This window comes from Mustela nigripes, chromosome 5 (assembly GCF_022355385.1).
Source record: "Mustela nigripes isolate SB6536 chromosome 5, MUSNIG.SB6536, whole genome shotgun sequence".
Classification (NCBI taxonomy): Eukaryota; Metazoa; Chordata; class Mammalia; order Carnivora; family Mustelidae; genus Mustela; species Mustela nigripes.
This window is the reverse complement of record NC_081561.1, coordinates 123930549-123952759: the sequence shown is the minus strand read 5'-3', so window position 1 is coordinate 123952759 and position 22211 is coordinate 123930549. Positions and strand designations below refer to the sequence as shown.

The 22211-nt window shown below is 44.6% G+C and overlaps 1 protein-coding gene across 1 annotated transcript in view; it reads left to right on the top strand.

Annotated features, from left to right (window-relative positions):
- Positions 1 to 6897: 6897 nt before the first annotated feature.
- PREP (prolyl endopeptidase) overlaps positions 6898 to 22211 on the top strand; it is a 114572-nt gene continuing 99258 nt past the window's right edge. Inside the window, exons 1-2 of the mRNA XM_059401124.1 lie at positions 6898 to 6999; positions 12311 to 12385. Coding sequence (XP_059257107.1) covers positions 6955 to 6999; positions 12311 to 12385 — 120 coding nt within the window. The 5' untranslated portion in view covers positions 6898 to 6954. The remainder of the gene's footprint in view (positions 7000 to 12310; positions 12386 to 22211) is intronic.

The window sequence follows — 22211 nt, the reverse complement described above, 5'->3', positions numbered from 1 at the left end:
TCTCTCTCTGTCAAATAAATGGATAAAAATTAAAAAAAAAAAAAAAAAAAGAAGGTAGCTTGCTGACAAGGGCATTTCGAAAATGTAATTTTTGGGCTCACAGCCCCTTGCAACACAGTGGATATCAAGGAAGTGTGAAAATGTTGCTGAACGCTAACAGACTGAAAGCCAGTATTGTTTCCTTGTGTGATCTGGGATTGGGAGTTAAATTGTGGTTGATTTAATCTGGAGAAAACCTCTGGGTTTACCTTAGGTTACTTTTCTTCAAAAATGGCCCCTTGTGACAGACAATTCAGAAATAGTCATTTGTTTTCAGGCAATCTCTCTTGGATTATAAGGAAACTACTTTGTACAACTCTAGAGGGTACCATTTACATAGAAGGCAATGTGAGTGATGCCCTTTGGAGTTCCTTATCCTGGTGACCTTACCGTTTCCCTCTCTCCTGAGTTGTTTGTTTGGGGGTTTTTTGGTGTGTTTTGTTTGTTTGTTTGTTTGTTTAATGGATAGTCTGTTTGGAGGTGTGGCAATTCTTTAACAATTTTTTCTTTTCTTTAGCAGGACCTAACTAGTCTGCCTCATTGCCCTAACTGGAGGTCTCCATGTAGTACTTTTATAAAAACAATAGGGTGAGGCATCTTGGCCCTGCTCCCTTCAGAAAAGGAGAAAAAATGGTAAGTTCAATTGGGAGCTGGGAGCGCTGTCTGCTAGTAGAATTTGAGCTATCAACCAGAGAGATGTAGAGATCTTAGCTTGTCCTAAGAGTTGAGGCAAACCCTAAACTAGCCAGAAACCCAATTCTTTGGGTTTTATGGGATACTGATTCCCCAAAAACGCAGAGTGTAATGGACTGAAGACTAATGCTTCCCAGCATGTATTACTTACTAGAGGCTCTAATGCTACACTGGTCTATATAGTGAAATGGTTAAACTGTAAATGTCAAACAAGACCAGCCCAGTGAACTTGAATGTAGGCTTAGTTCTTTAGAATTAATGGACTCAAGATGATACCTGTGAGGACTACATAACAGAAGCCGTAGGAAACGGAAAGACAGTCTGGTTGCTACTCAGGAACTCCAGAGAAAATGGAGGTGCTGAACAGGGTGAACAACCTCTTGTGTGGAGGTCAGATACCCTGCTTGGTTTAAATTAATGCGACAAACCTCAAGGCGTCCACCATTAATTATTCCAGAGTTGTAAAAGTTCCAAAGAACTTTTTTTTTAAGATTTTTTTTTTAAGATTTTATTTATTTATTTGAGAGAAAGAGTATGAGAAAGCGGAGGGTTAGAGGGAGAAGCAGATTCCCTGCCAAACAGGAAGCCTGATGCGAGACTCGATCCTGGTACTCCAGGATCATGATCTGAGCTGAAGGCAGTCTCTTAACCAACTGAGCCACCCGGGTGTTCAGACCTTAATATTTTTAACATTAATGTTTTAAAAACTGTAAAATGAAGTGTTGTGCAACACTATCTTTCTGTGTGTCCCACTTTGATTTTCTTTATGTGTTTTCATGTGCTTATTGTCTGATTCCATGTTATCTTTTTGTTTTTATCTTCACATTTCTTAGTATTAGTCAGTCTGGGATGCTGTGTCTCCATCTTACTTTGTCTATATCACTTTTTCCCCCTCCCTGTTCTTTCTTAATCTCCTTTCTGCTTTTATAGCCAATAATAGAACTGACACATTTGAGTATTACATATTGTATTTACTGAATAGCTTTAAGTTCTAAATCTGAAATAGATGAATATATTATTTCATCTTTCCCCACTTACATAAAATAACTTCATTTCATTTTACTTTGTAATATAATTTCATTATGTTATTTTATAATATAACTTCATTTATTTTTATAAAATAAACTTCATTTAAAATTGGAGGCCACACCTGATTTTTCTCTTAGTAACAGAATAGGAAAAAAAGATTCCTCTTTCCTGGTCTGCAAACACTCCTAACTTGGGAGCGTCATTAGAAATGGTATAGATCGGGCACCTGGTGGCTCAGTGGGTTAAAGCCTCTGCCTTCGGTTCAGGTCATGATCCCAGAATCCTGGGATGGAGCCCTGCGCCAGGCTCTCTGCTCAGCAGGGAGCCTGCTTTCTCCTCTCTCTCTGCCTACCTCTCTGCCTACTTGTGATCTCTGTCAAATAAATAAAATCTTTAAAAAGAAAAAAAGAAATGGTATAGATAAGTTTCATGAACTAAAGTAGAAAAATACGGCAGATTAATTCTTGATCCACTCTTTCCACCCCAAGTTTTTTTAAAACCTGGATTTAATTCGGCCCTAGCCCAGGCATTAAGTCAAAGAGGGGAGGAGGAGGTAGAGACCCAAGATTTCACAGCTAAAATGCCAGACACCCAGCCTTTAAACCACATGCCTCTATCAAGATAAGGGTGTTAGAAGGGAACTGCCACAGTTTTCTGGAAAGATCAGATCTATGAATTTAGTGAGTATCAGAGGCCCAGCTATAGCCTCTGAGCCAAACCTACGCTTGTGGATGGGTTGAAAACAGAAGACTGTGGCGAAAGCCCTTCAGTAGATAATCTTTGCCCACTCTCCCCTCTCTCTGCCCAGGAGATATGGATAGCACTCCCCCAGGACGATGCCGTTCTGAATTCCAGAGACAGTTTTGAGGCTTCTCCACCTCTGCTTTAGTTCTTACTTAGAACATATGAAACTTGATCCAATTCTCTCATGTACAGATAAAAAGTACTGATGATGTGGGGTGCCCAGCTGGCTCCGTTGGTAGAACACACGACTTTAGATCCCAGAGTTGTAAGTTGGAGTCCCATGTTGGATATAGAGATTATTTTAAAAAAATAAAATAGTTCAAGAATATATACTGCTGATATAAGGACTCATTCAAGGTCAGGGAAATAAGGGCAGGGCCAGGAAGAGAACCTCACTATTTACGCTAGATGCTATTTCACACTTCATGATGTCCTGCAGAGATTAGATATACAGAAATAGATAAGAATGTTTATTAAAAGCCATATTGGAAAAAGTTATATAAATCTTTAAGGAAACAGAGCTGGAAATGACTACCATCCACCAATTAATAGGTCAGCTAGGTACCTGGAAACCAGAGTCAAATGGAAGGATTATCCAGCAAGCACCTAAAGAATCAGTCTTTTTTTTTTTTTTAAGATTATTTGTTTATTTATTTATTATTAAGCAGAGAGGCAGGCAGAGAGAGAGAGGAAGGGGAAGCAGGCTCCCCGCTGAGCAGAGAGCCCAATGCGGGACTCGATCCCAGGACCCTGGGATCATGACCTGAGCAGAAGGGAGAGGCTTTAAATCACTGAGCCATCCAGGTACCCCCTAAAGAATCAGTCTTAAGGGGCACTAACAAGATGGCACTCCTGTGTGAATTAGAAAGATGTTTGCTGTGGCCAGATAAAGCCTCCTGCCACTGGATCTTTGTGAGAACACTGACACCTCTTTTTCCAGATGAATGCAGTCAGTGCCCCATGCACAATATGGCAAGTAGAGAGTAGGATGGATTTCAGTCAGCCCTTACCTCCTTGGCTAATTACCAGAAATCCTTCCTTGGAGATTCCTATGTGTGGTCAGGAAGAATGCTGTGACAAGTGCTTGGAGTGGGCTTGAGACAGCCAAATGGCAGTAAATATCACTAACCTGCCTCGTTACTACAGTAACTCTGGTTAAAAGAGTGGGCAACAAGCAATATCACACACACACACACACACACACACACAGAGGAATATAATGCAGCCATCAAAACCCCCAAATCTTGCCACTTACAACAATGTGGATGGAACTAGAGGGCATTATGCTAAGCGAAACAAGTCAATCAGAGAAATCATATGATCTCCCTGATGTGAGGAATTTGAGAAACAAGAGAGAAGATCATAGGGGAAGGGAGGGAAAAATTAAATAAGACAAAACCAGAAAGGGAGACAAACCATAAGAGACTTTCAATCTCAGGAAGCAAACTGAGGGTTGCTGCAGTGGAGGGAGGTGGGAGGGTTGGGAGTGGGTGGGTGAGGGGTTGGGAGGGCATGTGCTATGGTGAACCCTGATGAATCACAGACCTGTAACCTGAAACAAATAATACCTTATATGTTAATTTAAAAAAGGAAAGAAAAAGAAAAAATAAATACATAAAATGGAATTCTGTCCCTTAAAAAAAAAAAAAAAAGAGTGAGCTACAAAGTTGGAGGTCAAGCCATAGCAGTCAGGCTGCATGCCTCCCTGGAGGTCCTTCTGTGCCTCTGCTAGCCCCACCCCCAGGGGACTCGTGTTGTGGGAATGGGTGTAGGTTAGAGCACGAATTTTTTTTTTTTTAAGATTTTATTTATTTATTAGACAGAGAACACAAGTAGGCAGAGAGGCAGGCAGAGAGGCAGGCAGAGAGAGAGGAGGAAGCAGGCCTTCCACAGAGCAGAGAGCCCGATGTGGGGCTCAATCCCAGGACCCTGGGATCATGACCTGAGCTGAAGGCAGAGTGGTTAAAGCCCACTAAGTGGGCTTTAACTTAGTGGGTTAAAGCCCACTAAGCTACCCAGGTGCCCCATAGAGCACGAATTTTTAACAGTTAATTCTGTAATTTCCCTGGAAGTAGCATGAAATGTCAGAGGTCAAAGAACATTCTGGAGCTGGAATTTCCATGTCGGTTTCCATTTCTTCATTTTCTACAGACAAGGTAGAGCATGGACTTTGCAGTCAACTGACAAATTTGAATCTTGGCTCTGTCTTAACAATATGAGAACTTCAGACATATTCCTTTAAAGCTGCTGAGATTTCTCTTCTGTAAAATGGACTCTTTCAAGAGGATTAAAGCAGACAGCCCCTATTAAATATGTGACAAAGGTAGGTAGTCTGGCAAAAAAAAAAAGAGGGGAGTGGGTCTTCCTCTCCCACTCCACCTCATTCTAGTCGCAGACAATCTACTGCTGGCCGCCCACTGCACACCGTCTGTGCTGCATGCAAACCCTTGGCTGTCAGGGCCCCAGAACCTGGGTACCAGAGTACCTGCCCAGACAGGAAAGGAACATGGTCCCTGAAGTTTGACTTGTCCTTTGGGTACCACAATTCCCCTAATTTCTACCTTTCTTGCTAAAATGAAACCCTGGGAAAGTTCCACCTGTTTATGGCTGTCCTTATAGACCACAGAGTACTCCTACTTATTTTTGATAATGACTGAGTGTTGGCATCAGAGAGATCTGGGTTTGAATCCTGGCTCTATTTTTGACTTTTTTTTTTTTTTAATAATATTTGTTAAATCGTGGGCATAAGTCAGCCCCCATTTTCCTCAACTATAAAATTGGGGTATTCATTATCTCATAAAGTTCAAGTAAGATAATTTCCTGCCATATAGGAAGAATCAACTGTTACTGTTGTCATTGTTATTAGGGGATCAGCTAGGTCAGGTCTTCCTGAGCTGCCCTTAAGGAACCCTCCCACAAGTGGCCGAAGCATGGGGCCGTGCCTGGCAGTCCCTGGGCCAGGACACAGGCAAGCAAGGCATGGGTCGGTGACCGGCATCAGGAGTGCTGGACTGCAGAGTACTGTGTGTGTGTGCACACGGAGCTTCGCATCAATAATGTGAGCTTTCCCAGAACTGACGATTCTCAGGTTGGGGGGTTTGTAAATGGATGCAAAACATGGTTATCAAACACCTTGCCATGAACAGAAACACTGAAGTATGGCTGAGAAACGGAATTGGGATAATGCAAAAGAAACAGAACATAGGCATTGACAACCCTTACCACGTCCACTTGGAATTTAAGACAGGAAGGACTTTCTGGTCACACCCATGCCACCCTCCCAGGACTTTTTAAAGAAGTCAGCAGTACATAACACATAGGACACATACAACAGCTCTCGTGGTGGGGGCTATAAAGCTTCTTTCCGATGGTCCAGAAAGCAAGACCCAGCCCAAGGATGAAGAAATAGAACTATTCAAACGTCATGACTTGGAGGTCAAGCATCTTGGCTGCTACTCTTTCTCCTACAGGAATGACAGTAGGTGCTCAGTAAACGAACACATCGGCAGGAACGGAATTAAGGAATTGGCAGAATGATCAAAAGACCCTAGATGCTCCCACCTTAGTCCCCTCTCAATTGGCAAAGCTCAGATAAGGGCTCACCCATTGTCCTACGAAAACCTCTAAGCACCTCTGTCATCTGGATGCCCAACCACCCAGTGCCCACTAGGGGTGTTGGAGTTAAGGGAGATGTGTTTCCTTTACGGTTATCACAAGCCATTACTCCTCCCCTTCCAAGACCGGAGTCGTAGGCACTGAAAATTAGGCCACCCCAAGCCCTCCGCTGTCACAGCTGGGGAGAGGCAAGGTCTCCCTTTGCCGCCCCACCGCGCCCGGGAACGGGAAGAGGGGGGAGTCAATTAATAAGCAACCCCGGCTGTTCACTCTCCCGCCGGCGCGGCTACGGCTAAACTGACAGCGAGAGACTTCGGGAGGGCGGGAGGGAGGAGGCGTGGTGGCCCCCGCCCGGCGTGACCGGACGCGTGTCCCGCACCGTGTCCCCGGCCGGCGCGGGTGCGTCTCGGGCGGGTGCCCGGCGAGGTGGCCCCCCGGGCGGCGGGCCGGCGTGGCTGCGGCGCGGCCTCGGCGGGGTGGCCCGTGTGCCCGGGCGGCGCGGGCGCGGCCGGCGCTCCTGCAGAGGGAGCTGTGCGCCCGGCCCGGCGCACGCACGGCGCCGCCCGCTCCCTCTTGCCGCCGCCGCAGCCGCCGCTGGGCCCGCCCGCCGGGGAGGGGCTCCCGGCCTCGCCGGCAGTTGCTTCCTGCTTCCAGCAGGTCCTCGCCGCCTCGCCGCCGGTCCGGTCGTGGGAGTCCTGGCCGAGAGCCGCCCGCCGCCGCCGCCGCCGCCGCCCGCTCGGCCCCTGCCAGCGTCCCAGCCTCGCCCCGCGGCCAGCCCCGTCCGCTCGCGCCCGCAGCCCGCGCCCCCACGCTGCCCCCCGCCCGCCCCTGGCCATGCTGTCCTTCCAGTACCCCGACGTGTACCGCGACGAGACCGCCGTGAGTACCCCAGCCCGCGCCCGCCCGGCTGCCCGCCGCGGGTGCCGCGTCTGCCGCCGCCCGCAGTGCTCTCCCCGCAGCCCCTCGCCCCCTGCGTCCCTCCCCTCCCCCTCGGCCTTTGTTTGCGAGAAAGGGGCCGGGGGCGCCCGGCTCCTCCCGAGCCGCGGGGGCCCTGGTGGCCGTCCTCGGCCGCCTGGTGGCGGCGGAGCCTGGGGTCAGCCGCCCGTTGGGCCGCCTCCGAAAAATCAATGGGGTCAAGGGCAGACGCCCAGGTAGGAATGGGCGTTTTACGGGGTTGGGAAGACGGAACGTGTCCCCGCTTTTTGACTGGAGGAGGCTCTTGGTCGAATAGGGTAGGAGAAAGTGTGCATGCATGTGAGTGGAGGGTGTAAAATTTAAAACAAAAGCAAACTTTTTGAACTTCCAGACTTAAAATCCTTAAGTTCATTCATTCGATTTTAAAATGTGTATTGAGTGCCTGCCCTGACCCAGGCCGCCGGGGATGCAGAGATGAGACAGAGTAATGGCAAGGATTGGAGTAGTGACCCCACAGGGTTGCAGTGTGGATCCAAGTTTTCCTAAACGAGAAAAGGAGTTAATGGGGGTGAGAGGAGGCCTTTAGAAGGGAGAGAGGATGGCCTTTCTCAGAATGAGTTTGTTTTGCTTAGTGGAGGGGTTAGCCGTCATTTACATAAGCTGTAGATTATCTCAGGGTAACTGTTGAGATCTAGTGGGTGGAAATCTGGGCAAACACCCTTTTTGTGTAAAAATTAATTTGGCATCTTAGGAATTGGAGTGAATCCAGACCTCGTAGGCATGATTCTCTTAGGAATAGCCAAATTTCTCAGATAACTTAAAATAGAATCAGAATTTAAAAAAAATTGTATATATACATACAGTTTTTTTCTACTTACTCTGACCTGATTTATGCCAAAAAGTCTGTACTTCAAAGCACATTTCCTTTGGGTTAAAAGGTACTGAGACTTTAGAGTAAAGGACATATTGTTTCAAATTAAGACTTCCAAGTGGCACTGTACATTCATGGTTTCTTTGACCAGTGGCCATCTGGTAACCATGTTTTCTCAGTCTCTTCAGCTGCTTGATTATTAAATTTACTCTCACGGCCCAAGAAGCTGTATTCCTGTGTTTCCTTTGTGTATGAAGAGTAAAGTGATCCTGCCCGGAATGGAAAAGAGGAAAAGACCTGAGTGCTAGTTCTGGTTTTGCAGCTCACTGGCTGGATGCCTTTGGGGAGATCACTTACCTGTTATAGGCATTCTTTCTCATATATGAAATATTAGTGCTGGCTTGGCTAGCCACAGGGCTTAGGACTTAATGTTTGCAGTAAGAAGATCGTCATTCATTTATTCACATGACAGTCTAGCCCCGCAGTGGGCCAGACTTCAGTAATCAGAAGACATGTGAATATCTCATTTTGGTTCTTTGGGATGTTTGAGTTTTCAGGGTAGATAAAAATATAAAGAACTATCTACTGTGTGGCTTGGTAAGTGTCGTTTTAGACTTATTTTGTTTTTAGTAGGGATCGCTCCTTGCTTCGTTTTTCCGTTTGGGTTACCAGAATCCTGCAGTTCTAGAAAGGGTTAAGTGAGAATTTTATGAAGACATCGAAAAGACTATGAACCATTAAAACAGTAATGAACAATTAACTCAAAAGGTGACATGGATTTTAATATTCTCCAGTTTCTTCTCACCAGAGAACTCATGAAAACCCTAAGCCTCATGGCCAGGAGAATGTAGCTCTGGTCCAGCTTGGGCTCTGCTCTGTGGCTCTCGCAGTGTACTTACACCAGCCCTGATAGCCTACATGGGGTATCTTTTTCCTGTGACAGAGCCTTGATTACTAAACCTTAGGCTAGACTTAACGCATTTACTCAAATGGTAGCCTTGATTTCTAGGAGGGTTTTTTTCTCTCTTTAGCAGGTGCTAGAAATTACTGCAGCTCTCTCTCTGTCACTTGAACATCAGCAGTCTTCTGCTGAACTGTGGGGTTGGAGTATGCAACCATTTTTGGTGGATTTCTGCCCTAATGAGCAGAAATTTGGAAACCATGACACTTGCAGTGCAAGGCCATCATCCATTCCCCCAGCGTGTTGCTGTCAGGAAATATTCAGGCATGCTCCAGGGGTTAGAAGAGTGTGTGGGGTGAGTGGAGAACACCCAGGAGAATGGGTTTAATTTCCACAGGGCAAAGAGATCATATGTGCATTGAGCCTGGAAATTGGCCAGTCGGATAAGGTAGAAAGGACATTCCTGGCTGTGTGACCAAAATAAATCATAGTTACATAGGGCTGGACAGTTGTGGACTTGCACTTGTTTGTGGGATGGCAGGGAGGCCATTGTGACCATCCATGGGTGGACAAGCTTGGATGGGAGCTGGAAAGGAAAGGAAAAAAAAAAGAAAGGTCAGATTTGATGGGCTTTGCCTGCTGTGTGCAGGACTCTGCAATTTACCCTGAAGTCAGCAGGTAAGCTACTGAATAGTACAACTAAAATATTGAATAGTAACAGTGCCTTGTCAGGGCTCTATTTTTAAAAGTCTTTGGGGGGAGATGAGGTATGGCTGGCAAACTTAGATCGGATGGAGTCAGACACTGCACAACTTGAGTTCGGGGGATGTGGCTATAAGATCACTTATAGGGAATGGTCTTGTAGAAGAAGTAATGGGGCAGGGGAGTAGGGTGGTGGCCCTTGGCTCCTGGGATTGTCCTGGGGAGAATGCGTTTCCTCCCCTGGTTAAAAATGTCTGCTGCACAGCTGACCTCAGTCTGTTTTAGATTGTAATGCTGGTGCTAGGGAGATGGGGCTGTTTCCTCAGAGGTAAACACCATTCAGGAGGCAGCCCTGGGCTCTGGGTCAGGGGTGGGCCTGCCAGTTTACAACTGGCCCGGTTCATTAGCAAGAGCTTAAGTGCACGGACTTTGGGATTGGCTTATAGAGGGTCACGGTTCTACTGCTTATTAAACTATCTGACTTCAGTTTCCTCACCTGGAAAATAAGTTAGTAAGAGCCTCTCAGTGAGATACTGTGGCTGAAATCTGTGGCTTGGTGTTTATAGTCCACGGTAGCCTCCAAGTGAACAGTAAATCTGTAGCCCTTTGTGCTTGCTTGTCTTTGTGAATTGCATTCCATACTCTGTAAACTAGAAATATCATCCACCCTCTTACGAGGATGCCTTAAAACACTAGGCACAACAGTGGGGATAGTCAGCAAATGTTCATTGCTTTGGACCTAGTATTAGGCAAAACTAACATGATTTCCTGTTAATCTTTTCTGTTTTCTTATGACAAGTTAAGTCGATAGAACCGTCTTGAGTTTTAGTAACATCATAATTGAGGACCATTTTTAAACCTGGCGTGTCACCTCCAAGGAATATTTGGGGAAAAGTTGTGGGCAGTTTGTTTTTAGTCCTAGCCCTGGTTCTGAACTCGGTGTGGCCCTGGGCATGTTGCCAGTTGTCTGTCGTGGCTCCTAAAAATGTTGAATTGGAAGATCCTTTACAACTTTAAATTTTTCAGATTTCTTACTGTCAGAGAGGAGAAGGTAGTTTTTTTTTTTTTTTTTTTTTTTTAAAGATTTTATTTATTTATTTGACAGAGAGAGATCACAAGCAGGCAGAGAGGCAGGCAGAGAGGAGGAAGCAGGCTCCCTGCTGAGCAGAGAGCCCGATGTGGGACTCGATCCCAGGACTCTGAGATCATGACCTGAGCCGAAGGCAGCGGCTTAACCCACTGAGCCACCCAGGCGCCCCGAAGGTAGTTATTTTAAGCATATTGAAAACCACTTCAGGGGGTGTAAAATATGAAAGCCTTGCAGATACGAAGGTAAGTTTTCATTCAGTGGTAACAGTCAGCTACAATTTAGAGAGGTTTTCCATGAAGGTTAAAAGTTGGTCATTTTATGAAAACTCATCAGGAGAGATTTTAGTCTGGTGTTAAGTCCCTTGCATTTGTCAGTTGTTTAATGAGAACATTTTCTGAGGGTTCTGCTTCAACTGCCTATTCTTCCAGGTGTGCATTTCTCCAGGTGTTCTCTCATCTGGCTCTCACCAGATGCAGTGAGATGAAGGCCCTTTGCAGAAAGCCCAGGGTTTTAGGCACCAGGAGATTCTTCTCACCTGCCCAGCAGCCACATGGGAACTGTGACCAGAAGTAGAAGCAGCAGATTTTTCCGTTCCCAGGACATTGTTTCTCTCTGTTAGGGAGGAGCCCTTACCTTCTGATGTTCGAGACAAAGCTAGGAGTTAAAAATTCATCTGAGACCCTGGTATTGTTCCCAAAAACCTTCCTAAGAAACTGTAGCTGGAATGTTGAAGTTGTTCAGAGAGATTTCCTGGAAAGATATTGTCCATGTGGTTTCAGTTAGATTTATCAGGATAGTATGAAACGGAGAGATTTCATAACGGCCTCTACCGTAGCTTGGGAATTTTTTTTAGGCATGATCACCTGGGGAGTGGTGACTCCTGCCCTCTCTGGCAGGCTCGCTCAGTTTCTGAGGCCAGGCACGGGGATGTGGCTTTTCAGAAGCTTGAAGGTGTTTCTGATGGTCAGTTCCCATGGACGCTCCTGAAGCCTTCCCCTCAGCCAGACCCTGCCTGCACTAAGCCATCGTCTTTCTTCAAATAGCAGACTAGTCTGATTGGGTGATGCCTTTGTGCCTCTTTTTTTATAAGCATTTCATAACAATACACAAAAGGGAAGAAAGGCTTCAGTTTTAGGAATGTTCTTTCATTGTGCCCAAGTCAGCTTTTTTTAGCTGATATCAACTAGAATCATTCTACTGCACATCGGTGACTTGCTTTCTGGCAGTTGAGACTTAAAGACAAAACCTATCATGTAATATATTGTAGGGAGATTTTCTAATCATTAACAAGCTTAGCAGGAACAGACGAGAAGCCAGTAAGCACGTGTGTGGTAACTCCTTCACAAACGTGCCCTTCTTGTGTCCCGGCTGCATTGTGCGATTCTGGGCTTTGCCACTGACCACACATTTCCAAGTTTCTTTAGCACAGCGGCAGGCCTTTGTTTTGTGTTGTACAGACAGAGCAGTTCCCTATTCTGACCTTTCATCTTTCTTTCCTCTCCAGCTAAAACATGCTTTTCACGGCGGGTGGCTTGACACCTTTGAGAACCTGCCAGCTTTGGTTCATGTGGTAATTTGGGCAGACACATTGCCAGTGAGCCAATTGGGGTATTTTTGCCTGTCCTCCTGTTTTCTCTGTTACATTCAGAAAATACTAACGCAGTTGGGGGTTAGACACTAATTGTTCAATACCACATTTTATCTGTTGCAGGTACAGGATTATCATGGACATAAGATTTATGACCCTTATGCTTGGCTTGAAGACCCAGACAGCGAGCAGACAAAGGTAATTAGGGCTTATAATTAAAGATGAGGTGGACTTAGTACCTTAGTACCGATGGCCAAACCCTAGCCATCGGTAGCTATGGCTTTTTCCTTCCTGGTATCTTCCTGTGTTTTCTTCTGTGGGGTGGTGAAGGAACCTGTTGGTGCTACCACTTTTTGTCAAATGATTCATGGGTGAAAGATGAGAACATTTTAGTCCCAGAGAAAATAAAAAATGTTTGCAATAATGTTTATGGTTTATGGTGACACCGATGAACCAAGTATTTGAAATGAAAATAGGAGAAGTAAAATGCCAGGTAAAAATGAAAGCATAAAATAATGTGAAGGGAAAGTTGCCTAAAACATTTTTTCCAAAGGAAGAGGAAATCCTGTAAAGTTGGCCTTTGAACAACCTGCAGGTTGGTGGCATTGACCCCTCTCCCCAGTGTAGCTGAAAATCCAGTTATGACTTTTGAGTCTCCAAAAAGTTAACTCCTCATAGTCTGCTGTTGCCAAGAAGGCTTACCAATAACAAGAAGAGTCAACACACATTTTGTATATGTACTGTATATTATCTTCTTAAAATAAAGGAAGCTAGAGAAAAGAAAATGGTATTAAGACGATCATAAGGAAGAGAGAATACATTTATAGTTCCGTACTATCGAAAGCTCAACTGTATACTGAACAAGTATCAGGTCTTAAAAGTGAATGCTGGTCTTGAATTACTTATTGATTTTAATGGAACAACAATAAAATAAAAACCAAATGGTAAATATAAGAACATTCTTATATTTTATAGAAGTAAGGGGGTGGAGAGGAGAATTTTCTGTTCTGTCTGAAAATACAAAGCTTTCCTATTCTTTTAGAGAAACTCAGGTTTTTTTTTTTTTTTGGTTGTTTGTTTGTTTTAAAGATGTATTTATTTATTTGAGAGAGAGAGAGCAAGCAAGAGCACATGAGTGAGTGGAAGGATAGAGGGTAAGGGAGAGAGAGTCCTCAGGCAGGCTCCCTGCTGAGTGTGGGGCCTGATGTGGGGCTCAGTCCCAGGACCCTGAGATCATGACCAAACCAAAGTCAAGATTCGGCCGTTTAACCGACTGAGCTACCCAGGTGCCCTGAAACACATAGTATTTTGAGCTGAAGTCTCATTTCATTAATGAAGTCACACCTCAGTGCTATGTCCTACAGATATTCTGTTCTCCTTGGAGTGCCCAGGACTTGGCATTTGGGACTCATCCTTACTTATACTGTATGTGGTTAATTAGTTTGTTTGGTGAGCAGATCATGTTTCTCCAATCCGTCTCAAGTGCCTTGACTCCTTTTTATAACTATATTTATGTATTACTTAGCACATGGGAAGATGTATACTATTTCTATTCCAGGAATTCATGTGAGCTTCTTTGGAATCCCAGAGTACACATTTCCCATTTTTCAAAAAGCAGTGTTAAATACACTCCCTTTCTGTCACCCTCCTGTTCTTCCTAGCATGTCTGTCCTTTTTCGCTCACTACAGAAGCCCTTACAACTTCTCCTCTACCTTTGTCCTTGAAATAAGCACGCCGCCATTTTGAGATTTTCCAGTGGTGTTCCCTAGTACTTGTAATCCTTCTTCTCTCCCTTTCCTGACTTTAAGAAAGGCAAAGTTCTCCTGGGTGAGAATGATTGGTATTTGGGTTTTCATGAAGCACTGGTTATAGAGGTGGAATAGTAGAGACTCCAGAATGAGAAACTGATGGAGATCTTTCGGAGTGGGCAAAGGCTCCAGCTCTGCAGGAAAGGCGAGACGGCGCAGGGAGCAGGTGTGGGGCTGCCTCCTCCCCTCCACCCTGCCACGCCCCACCTCACCCAGCATTAGTTTGAGCTGGTGGGGGGGGATTGAGCCTGCGATAGGGAGTCACAGGTAGCTGCGTAGTCTGTAATGAAGGAGAAGCCCCAGGGAAGGGAGTGAGCTTCCTGGGCTTCTCTGAGAAGAGTGTCCCCAACGACTGTCTCTTTGATGATGTCTTTGTCTGGGGTCATGGATACAGCCTTGATTTCTTCAAGCTTTGATGGTGATTGAGGGATTCAACAAGATCAGAATGACCCAGTTTTAGTTTATGTGTTAATGAACATAACATATAAACTTGGCTGTTCCTTAATTGATACTGGCTGGTCCCGTGGTTGCCAAGCCACTTATTAGTAGATGAAACTTTGCTAGTGATCTTAACAGCTAATGAGTGTACACTATTACTTTCATGGTGTACATTTACTGGATGCTTACTCTGTGCCAGACACTTTATTGGTAGCTTTGCATACCCCGTTTCATTTAATTCTCTAAGTCTAAAATAGATCTTTTTATTTTCCCCATTTTACAGATGAAGAAATTGAGTTACTGAATGATTAAGTCCAAGGTCACTGGTCTAGTAGGTGTGGAGCAAGGAGTGGCATCAGGGGGCACAGCTGGTTATCAATTTTACAGTAAAAAATAATAAAAGAAAAAAGACTCTGGCGTTGGGAATGCAAGCTGTAGGAATGTATTCCCGTGTGTGCCTGCCATGGGATTTTGTGGGCCTTCTGCGAGGACCATGGGCCGGCCCCCATGCCCAGGCTAACCTGCGCATACAGCTTTGCTCAGGTGTCAGAGGAGCTTTGCAGAGGAGCTTCTGCCTCCCCTCTGCAGTGTCCCTGCACACCTTTCTCACTTCGCTCCAAACAGGTTGGTTAGTGATAAGTAGTATGTCATCTGGTTTCTAAGGGGTTAAATTTTGGTCACAGACTGAAAAGGGTAGGGTGTGCTTTTCCAGTGAACATTTTCTGCTCATAGTTGTACACATACACACAAAGGTGGACTAGTCAGATCTTGGTGAAGAGGACTGTCTTTACATAGCCTCCAAAACAAAGAAGAAGAGGCTTTTTCTTTTCTTTTTTAAAGATGTTATTTATTTATTAGAGTACAGGCAGGGGGAGTGGCAGAGGGAGAAGGAGAAGCAGTCTCCCACTGAGCAGGGAGCCTGATGTGGGACTTTGTCCCAGGACCCCAGGATCATGACCTGAGCAGAAGGCGGTTGCTTCACCGACTGAGCCACCCGCGTACCCCTAAGGCTGCTTTTTTCAATAAAAACCAGCCAGGAAATGAGGAACATACGTCGCTCTTTTATACTAAAATCTGAAATGCTATCAGTAGATCTTTGATTTAATCTGGTATTTAATGTGGGTTATCCATTTCTGACAGTGCCTGGCAGTTGAGGCTTTATCTTTTATAAAAGAATATCAGAACAGACCTGTAGCTTAAAAAATTCTCAAAAACTAGAGTAGGAGGGTGTTGAATCTAGACGAATCCTTTCAAGCTGTCAAGGCCCATATAATCCCATTTTAGCAAACGTTCCAGATTGTAGAAGATCTTGCACAACTCACTTGGTTCTCTGAGGTAAATCCGACCTTGACATGAAAACTTGAGATACTTGGTAAAGAGGAAACAGACCAGGGCTGCCCATTAGATATATAATACCACCCACATACATAATTCAGATTTTTCTAGTAGCCACATTTAAAAAAGTGAACAGAAACAGGAGGAATTCATTATATAGTACTATATTTTATGTAATCAGTATTTTCAAAATATTAATATCTCAACAGGTAATATAAAATATTAACATATTTTCTTTTTTTTTTTTTGAGACTAAGTTTTTGAAACACGGTGCGTATTTTACATTTCTTGCACATAGCAGTCCTGAGCTGCCACACGTCATGTGCTCAGAATCCACACGTGGCTAGTGCTGTGTATTGGACAATGAAGATTTATGGACCAGTCCTTCGTGTGAATATGAAGAACGTAAATAAGTGTTAGTAGATTTAAAAGAAGGCAGAATTTATCATAGGAAATGAAGAAGAATTTAATATTAATATAGAAATGGATTTAATAAAGCTAGATAATTAATATCAGAAATTAAAGAAAATCTAAAAATAAAGTAGGAAATCTAAAAATAAAGTGCTTTATCAAGATGACGTCTCATTCAAAAACAACTTAAATAGTAGGCTAAAATGTCTCTTGTCACTACGATTTTTAGATGTTTACAAAAGCTTTGATCAGTACAATAAAACATGAACCAAAATTTGGAGAAAAGAAAATTATTATTCACTATAGATTATATAGGATATATAATCTAGAAAATCTAATAATATATAATTAGATTATATATATATATATATATAATTATATATAATCTATATATAAGCTAGAAAATCTAAGGGAAACAAATGAAAATTTATTAGAACGATTCAGTAGAGTATGTACAAAATAATTTGTACAAAATAAAAAACTGTTACCTCTCATATATGTCACTAATAATGAGAAATTAGCCCATCTGATAGCAACAAAAAGCAAACACTTGGGAATGAAAGAGATTTCACACCTCCTGCGAGAGTAACAATGCCATTTTGGAAATACGGAGATCTCAGAAAGGGTCAGTTTGGGCCGTTATTTCTAATAGTGAAAAATTTTCAGCAGTAGGGTAATATTTTAGTAGAATATATTGAATCTGCTCAGTGAATTAGTAGATGCATCCGTTAAAATGCTGGGCTGTAAAGATTGTTTACTAATCTGAAAAAGTGCTTCTGGTAGGTTATTAAGTGGGAGAAGGATGCAAAATTCCAGTGCTCCAAACAGTTGCAACTTTACAAATGACCTTTATAAAAACGATTGTTGGAGAATCTATATGGGAAAAGGAACTCAACCACAAAAATCAGATAAAGGGACAGCTCTGGGTTAAACATACTTTAGAGACCTAGGCCTGCCTCTTGAAGCATCTGAACCGCAGTGAAATCTCACTGGCATACGTGGAACACCGGGGTCACCTTAGAAGTTCTCAGCGGGGAGGGCTAGGGAGGGAGGTTTGCAGTTGTTCACATGATTCGAGGACTAAACAGGCAGGCCCAGCAGGCAGTTAGCTCATACTCTCCTTTCAACAGGCGTTGCCAGCGTGTCCCACACACGTCGTAGGAGGCAGTTTGGAGCAGTCTCCCTGCACGTTGGTGTTTTGACCCCGAAGTTAATTTGAACCTTCAGTCTCATAACCAGGCCCCACTCCCCCATCCTCCATGCACTGGCAGTAACGTGCAGTGGTGGAGAGTTTAAAGCCTCATCTTTAAACTTTCTAGATTTCGTTCTTGTTTCTGGTGGCAAACAAGCAATCCCCAAGCCCCACACTCTGCCGTAGCTTTTTGCAACCTCTTTCTTCCTCTCTGTTGGTGTCCTGGCCCCTTGGGAGGTGCCCTGCTCAGACGTTATTTCAGATCTTACCATGGTCTGTCTCCCTCTCTTCCTCCGCCTGTCCACAAGCTACTCTCCACACCCCTTGACGTAGCTGAGCCACCTGCCTTTGTCACTGTTCCCATCAGTACAGACCAGCCTCCGTCATGAGCAGCCACGGCCCACTTGTCAAATCCAGAAACTTCCCAACCCCGTGTTCTTCACTGTTCACATGGACCACATATCTGGGGGAGTCGTGGAGATGTACGAGTGTCCTGCCTGGGGGACTGCTCTGCTGCTTGCTTCCCCGGACTCTGCTTCCGTCGCTTTCACGGCTGAGCTGGTGGTCTCCCTGGGACCAGTGAATGAGTATTGGTCCTGGCCTCACCACCCGCTGTGGTGGTGTCCTTCCACACCGCGCTGTTTGCTCCCCTTCCCAATAGCGATAACTTCCTGTCTTTACATCATTGGGCTTGGTTTTGCAGCCCCAAGGTCCAGATAGAAGCAGTGTCCTCCTGAGCTCTTGAGTCTCTCAGTCTCACGCCATGTTTTGTGGCTCCAGCTTCTTAGTTGCATATTCCAGAAGTTGCTACTGAGTTACCAGAAGGGAGATACACAGAGGAAGGAAGCATTCAATCTTTCAAGGGATAGCTGTCTTAACTGTAACTAATTGTCAGATCTGACTCTCCCCGAAACTGTCCTGGGACTTTGCTACAGGAGTAACTAAGTATAGAATATCAGTTGTGTATATCTAATGGCCAACTTTTTTTTTCTCCCTAAGAGCTGCCCTAGGCAAAATGAGAGTAACAACAATTCCATTTCCTTGGTGGATCATGAGAGAAGAATGCTAGTAAGAACCAGCAACAACAAAACCAAAGAGTCATTTTTATTTATATTCATGCCTTCTGATAAAATGAAATAAAATTACCATCTGTTTCAGAGAAGATCAAAGGAATACGCAACATAGGTCTTCTTCCCTAGGACATTATTTGTTCTTCCTTCCCGTTCCCCCATTGGCCAGAAGAGTTAGTTACAGGTTGCTAGCTCATCATACCTGCCGATAAGGGGCCCGGAATCAGAGAGGAGAGCAGGAGTCATTCAGTCTTCCAGAGTAAGACAGCTGGTCAAGTCCCTTTCTCTTCCCCTGTCCTTGCACTATTTCCTTTCCTGGCAGGCAAGATTTAAATCTTAAAGGACTTCTGATCATCTCTAGGATGGCTAGAATTTCAGTGTAGGTACTGCAGTGTCACGGAGGTCAGTAGGGAGGTCATCACCTGCTTTCAGAAAGACATCCTTCCTCCTTCTGTGAGATCTCTTCTTGTTTGCTTGCTTTTGTTTTCACTGTTGAAGGTTAACCCTAAGAGCATGTAGTGTGAGGAGTTCCTGCTCTGTTCTGGTAGCGGTCTGGCCTCCATCTCCCTGGGCACTGTGCTTTTCCTAGTCTGGAGCCAGAGCCAACCTGTGGAAGAGCCAGCGTGGAGTTGGGAGGCAAGACTCCTCTGCCCAGTTGCATTTGTGCGTCGGGCCACTGGGCTGCCAGGCTGCAGAGCCGACGGAGTAGAAGCCTGTCCCCAGGACTTCCTGTGCTGTGACGGGCGAATTCACTGTCTCTGAGCCAGATAAAGTTTACTGGAAATCAATTGAAAGTGTAAAAGACTGGCTTGTGTTTCCCATGTTCTCTGGAGACTTCAGGACAGGCCATGAGTATCTTCTTCGCGACTAGTACCTTCACCGTGTGGGTGGCTGGTCTTTCTCATGGCCTTTCCGCTGGGAGGCCATGTGGAGGCGGAGTCAACACAAATCCGAGCTCTTTTACCTCCATTTTCTTGTGCTTTGTCCATGGGAGGCTACCCTAGCCCGGATTCCTTTTTTCCATGTCTAAAATGAGTATGATCATAATCTGTTCATCTGGCTTCCAAGGTGTTCGTGGCCTTCAAGTCAGCAAATGCACAGAAGATTTCGCTTTTTATACGCAGCAGAGGTCTGTGCAAAGATGGTGCAGTGTGGGGTGCAGTGTGGGGCGCTGCTGCTTAACGGGCCGGAGCACTGGACCTTCAGACTCGAGTGTTCCAGCTCCTTAGTCAGAATGTCCAACTTCAAGACTCTTCTCTTTATTTTCATCTCATCCAGGAAACTAAGCAGGATTTTCCTTTGGAAGCTTACATCTTTCAGAAAAATGTGCTTGACATATTGGATGCTGGTGTTTTTCCAGGGAACTATGACCTCTTAAGTGAGGCTTCTGTATTCTAAAGCATGATGATTCAACAAAGGGCAAAGATTACCTTAAAGGTGGAACCCCTTTTAATTGGGGCCTTTTGAACTCCACAGGCAAAGCTGGCCTGTAAAATACTCTTCCACCCATTCATTGATGTTCCGTATAAGGGTCTGGATTCAGAATTACTCCTGTGCTGTCCATTCTTGAATGGAAACAGGAACTGCCTTAGGTAAATATGTTAACCACATATTATGTCAACCTCCAAGACTTGTAAGGTGTTAAATATCTCACCACCTCCTCTGGAAATGTTTACCCTTATGGTACTTTGTAAACATACTTCTCATAAGTCCACAGATGAAATATTTAAGTAGGGAACAACTTCCTTTTGATCTGTGGATGGGATAATCATCAAAAGTATGAGGAAATGGGGCATGTGGGTGGCTCAGTCGGTTGAGCGTCTGACTCTTGATTTCAGCTCAGGTCATGATCTCACGGTCATGAAATGAAGCTCCGTGTCCAGCTCTGTGCTGGGAATGGAACCTGCTTAAGATTCTCTCTCTCTCCCTCCCTACTCCACTCTCTTTCTTAAAGAAAAAAAAAAAAAAAATCTGAGGAAGTTGCTGATACTGGGCCATCCTCTTTTCTAAGTACTGCTGGCTCCCTTCTTTTTCTCTCTCCTCGTGCCTTCCATAACCAGGGTTTTGATGCAAGCAGCAGAAATGGATTCTGGCCAACTTCAGCAAATAGGGAATTTATGGCAAGGATGAGGACAGCTCCTGGGGTGGACTGAAGGGGTAGGCTTGAAATAGGCAGGAACCAGATAGTTGTAGGGCTCTGTGGCAGGAATTTCCACTTTTCACCCAGCACTGTTAATGCTATCAATGATCTTCATTCATTCAACCCTCTGTCCCTTGCGTCGTGACTGTCCCAGGAGAGGGAGGTTTGATTGACCGAACTCCAGATATGTGATCAGTCTTTCCTTGGCTGAACTGTGGCCTCGAGAAATTTGGTAGAAGCCCCAGGAACCCTCTTTGGCATCTGTAATGTTGAAAGCCACCTGGAGTTACTGTCTGTTAAGAAGGAAGGACGCTGGAAAAGAAGAATGGATGCTGGCTGTCCCAAACGTCACAGGTCTGTGGGTTTCACCCTCTTTTCCCCCTCCATGGGGGTTTGTCCCTCTCCAACTCCCCCTAGCCTATGTTGACCTGTGCGAGACAGATGTGGCCCCTGTGGGCAGGGAATTTAGATGCCAGCACAGGTGAACCAGTGATTTGGGGGTGGGCAAGCCACTTAACCTTTGAGCTGCTACAGGTCAGTGCTGAAAGGACACTGAGCCACATCTGAGTAGAGTTTGGGATACTAGCCCCCTGTGGTCACCATCAGGGAAAGCTCCATTTTAGAAAAGCAGGCCCCAGACCACTGATGAAATACTTTAGATTGCTTAAATACATTTAACACTGATATCTTGCCTGTGGACAATTAACTTGGCTTTGGTCTTAATCATCTACAGTGTTCCCTTAAGAAAGGCTGGGGTGTCTGGGAAGCCTGTCGGTAAAGAGCTAACAGCTGAAGAAGTGAAATAACTGACTTCTCCCAGCCTCTCTTTTTTGCCCCCAAACTTAGGTGTCTAAAATCCATTCACCACCTCACACTGCCATGTCCAGGGAACAAAGTACTTTGTCATAAAAAAAAAAATAATCTTCCTTGGGCACTTAGTGAAATGTGAGTGCCTAAGCCGTAATTCTGGAGCATCTGATAGCTGTAGAAATCTCTTTCCCAAACGCTTCACCAGATAATTAAGGTCCAGAAAGCTTAGGAAAACTGCTATAATACCTTTGATTTATATGGGGTCTGCTTTCAAGGTGCCAAAATTCTAGTAGATTCCTCACTGTTTCTAGCACCTTTATAGATTAGATGGGCAGTGTTTATGGTTCTTTTTTCATTGGGAGAAACCAAGGCATGTGTTAGAATAAGGACACCTAGGACTCTCCTGTTTAACATTGTACAGCATTGTGGCCATTGGAATCAGCTGTCTGTTTAGTCATATGTGTGATTCTTGGGGGGTTTCAGTTCTGCCTCTGTAAAATCTCATGCCTTGCTTATTTATTTATTTTTAAATTTTTTTTAAAAATTAGATCTCTGCTGACGCTGCTCTGGCTCCGGCAAGGCATTCCTAGACATTTGGTAGCTTCCTAACGTGTCTCTCTTCTAGAATTTTCTTTCTACCCTGTTCCCCCCAGCAACTATTGAGAACCTGTAGAGATCTTAGAACCTGTTTATTCACGGGAAGGCAATAGTGTAGGATCATTTAATGAGCAGCTTTGGAGGCAGAAAGACTGGTTTGAATCTTTATGTCACAATTTCCTCAGATGTGACATTGGTCATATTTTTTAACAGCTCTGAACT